We start from the raw sequence: 3,658 nt of genomic DNA, 5'->3' as shown, positions 1-3,658 counted from the left end.
CCTGATTGGTTGATGTTGAGGTAGCTAGCTGATGTTTGTGCTCCCCTGTCCTGATTGGTTGATGTTGAGGTAGCTAGCTGATGTTTGTGCTCCCCTGTCCTGATTGGTTGATGTTGAGGTAGCTAGCTGATGTTTGTGCTCCCCTGTCCTGATTGGTTGATGTTGAGGTAGCTAGCTGATGTTTGTGCTCCCCTGTCCTGATTGGTTGATGTTGAGGTAGCTAGCTGATGTTTGTGCTCCCCTGTCCTGATTGGTTGATGTTGAGGTAGCTAGCTGATGTTTGTGCTCCCCTGTCCTGATTGGTTGATGTTGAGGTAGCTAGCTGATGTTTGTGCTCCCCTGTCCTGATTGGTTGATGTTGAGGTAGCTAGCTGATGTTTGTGCTCCCCTGTCCTGATTGGTTGATGTTGAGGTAGCTAGCTGATGTTTGTGCTCCCCTGTCCTGATTGGTTGATGTGGGGGTAGCTAGCTGATGTTTGTGCTCCCCTGTCCTGATTGGTTGATGTTGAGGTAGCTAGCTGATGTTTGTGCTCCCCTGTCCTGATTGGTTGATGTTGAGGTAGCTAGCTGATGTTTGTGCTCCCCTGTCCTGATTGGTTGATGTGGGGGTAGCTAGCTGATGTTTGTGCTCCCCTGTCCTGATTAGTTGATGTTGAGGTAGCTAGCTGATGTTTGTGCTCCCCTGTCCTGATTGGTTGATGTTGAGGTAGCTAGCTGATGTTTGTGCTCCCCTGTCCTGTAGCAGTCAGAGTGGAGGACCAACGCTTCGTTGGCACTACTGAACCAGACCCAGAACCTGATCATTGGCTCAGGGCTGTTAGCAGGATCTCTGCTCTGTGCTTCCATGGTCACAGAAGGCCAGTTCCAGGTACAGTCTCCTCTGCCTTCATATGGGTTCACATCAGGCCACACTGGCATCCTCTGATTCCTTCTCTGTTTACAACGTATCTCTCTTGATGTGTAGGCAGGGTGTTGTCAGCAGGGTGTTGTCAGCAGGGTGTTGTCAGCAGGGTGTTGTCAGCAGGGTGTTGTCAGCAGGATGTTGTCAGCAGGGTGTTGTCAGCAGGGATGATAGCGTATTGAATGTGGTTGTGTGTTATTGGTCTTTCCACCTCTCCTTAGGTTGGTGACTATGTCCTGTTTGGCACCTACATCATCCAGCTGTACACTCCTCTCAACTGGTTCGGTACATATTACAGGTGAGATCAACTGGTCCGGTACATATTACAGGTGAGATCAACTGGTTCGGTACATATTACAGGTGAGATCAACTGGTCCGGTACATATTACAGGTGAGATCAACTGGTTCGGTACATATTACAGGTGAGATCAACTGGTTCGGTACATATTACAGGTGAGATCAACTGATTCGGTACATATTACAGGTGAGATCAACTGGTTCGGTACATATTACAGGTGAGATCAACTGGTTCGGTACATATTACAGATAAGATCAACTGGTTGGGTACATATTACAGGTGAGATCAACTGGTTCGGTACATATTACAGATAAGATCAACTGGTTCGGCACATATTACAGGTGAGATCAACGGGTCCGGTACATATTACAGGTGAGATCAACTGGTTTGGTACATATTACAGGTGAGATCAACTGGTTCGGTACATATTACAGGTGAGATCAACCGGTTTGGTACATATTACAGGTGAGATCAACTGGCCCGGTACATATTACAGGTGAGATCAACTGGTTCGGTACATATTACAGGTGAGATCAACTGGTTCGGTACATATTACAGGTGAGATCAACTGGTTCGGTACATATTACAGGTGAGATCAACTGGTTCGGTACATATTACAGGTGAGATCAACTGGTTCGGTACATATTACAGGTGAGATCAACTGGTTCGGTACATATTACAGGTGAGATCAACTGGTTCGGTACATATTACAGATAAGATCAACTGGTTGGGTACATATTACAGGTGAGATCAACTGGTTCGGTACATATTACAGATAAGATCAACTGGTTCGGCACATATTACAGGTGAGATCAACGGGTCCGGTACATATTACAGGTGAGATCAACTGGTTTGGTACATATTACAGGTGAGATCAACTGGTTCGGTACATATTACAGGTGAGATCAACCGGTTTGGTACATATTACAGGTGAGATCAACTGGCCCGGTACATATTACAGGTGAGATCAACTGGTTCGGTACATATTACAGGTGAGATCAACTGGTTCGGTACATATTACAGGTGAGATCAACTGGTTCGGTACATATTACAGGTGAGATCAACTGGTTCGGTACATATTACAGGTGAGATCAACTGGTTCGGTACATATTACAGATAAGATCAACTGGTTCGGTACATATTACAGGTGAGATCAACTGGTTCGGTACATATTACAGATAAGATCAACTGGTTCGGCACATATTACAGGTGAGATCAACGGGTCCGGTACATATTACAGGTGAGATCAACTGGTTTGGTACATATTACAGGTGAGATCAACTGGTTCGGTACATATTACAGGTGAGATCAACCGGTTTGGTACATATTACAGGTGAGATCAACTGGTTTGGTACATATTACAGGTGAGATCAACTGGTTTTGTACATATTACAGGTGAGATCAACTGGTTCGGTACATATTACAGGTGAGATCAACCGGTTCGGTACATATTACAGGTGAGATCAACTGGTTCGGTACATATTACAGGTGAGATCAACTGGTTTGGTACATATTACAGATAAGATCAACTGGTTCGATACATATTACAGGTGAGATCAACCGGTTTGGTACATATTACAGGTGAGATCAACTGGCCCGGTACATATTACAGGTGAGATCAACTGGTTCGATACATATTACAGGTGAGATCAACTGGTTCGGTACATATTACAGGTGAGATCAACCGGTTCGGTACATATTACAGGTGAGATCAACTGGTTCGGTACATATTACAGGTGAGATCAACCGGTTCGGTACATATTACAGGTGAGCTCAACTGGCCCGGTACATATTACAGGTGAGATCAACTGGTTCGATACATATTACAGGTGAGATCAACTGGTTCGGTACATATTACAGGTGAGATCAACCGGTTCGGTACATATTACAGGTGAGATCAACTGGTTCGGTATATATTACAGGTGAGATCAACTGGTTCGATACATATTACAGGTGAGATCAACTGGCCCGGGACATATTACAGGTGAGATCTACAGTCTCACTGTATGAGAGACAGTCACGTACAGTACGCTATTCTACCATTACTGGATAACTGATATCAACATATTATCTCCACAGACTAATCCAGAGCTCCTTTATTGACATGGAGAACATGTTCAAGCTCTTAACAGAAGACAAAGAGGTAAGTACGTGATGCTAGTGAGTAATGAGACATGTTTATTATTTAAACTGCTGAGGCCATGGTCAGGTCAGTGTGTGTCCCTGTCCCTGTCCCTGTCCCTGTCCCTGTCCCTGTCCCTGTCCCTGTCCCTGTCCCTGTCCCTGTCCCTGTCCCTGTCCCTGTCCCTGTCCCTGTCCCTGTCCCTGCCTCTGTCCCTGTCCCTGTCCCTGTCCCTGTCCCTGTCCCTGTCCCTGTCCCTGTCCCTCCCCTGCCTCTGTCCCTGTCCCTGTCCCTGCCCCTGCCCCTGCCCCTGCCTCTGTCCCTGCCCCTGTCCCTG

At 46.2% G+C, this 3,658-nt stretch overlaps 1 protein-coding gene across 1 annotated transcript in view; it reads left to right on the top strand.

Moving 5' to 3' along the window:
- Positions 1 to 3,342, top strand: part of LOC311116070 (ATP-binding cassette sub-family B member 6-like) — a gene marked incomplete at both ends in the record, with an annotated part of 16,565 nt that extends 13,223 nt beyond the window's left edge. Inside the window, 3 exons of the mRNA XM_084191207.1 lie at positions 743 to 868; positions 1,123 to 1,199; positions 3,279 to 3,342. Coding sequence (XP_084047333.1) covers positions 743 to 868; positions 1,123 to 1,199; positions 3,279 to 3,342 — 267 coding nt within the window. The remainder of the gene's footprint in view (positions 1 to 742; positions 869 to 1,122; positions 1,200 to 3,278) is intronic.
- Between the last annotated feature and the right edge of the window lie 316 nt (positions 3,343 to 3,658).

This window comes from Coregonus lavaretus (assembly GCF_964263955.1).
Source record: "Coregonus lavaretus genome assembly, contig: HAP1_SCAFFOLD_3877, whole genome shotgun sequence".
In the NCBI taxonomy this organism is placed as follows: Eukaryota; Metazoa; Chordata; class Actinopteri; order Salmoniformes; family Salmonidae; genus Coregonus; species Coregonus lavaretus.
The sequence above is the reverse complement of the archived record's forward strand: the minus strand, read 5'-3'. Positions and strand labels throughout refer to the sequence as shown.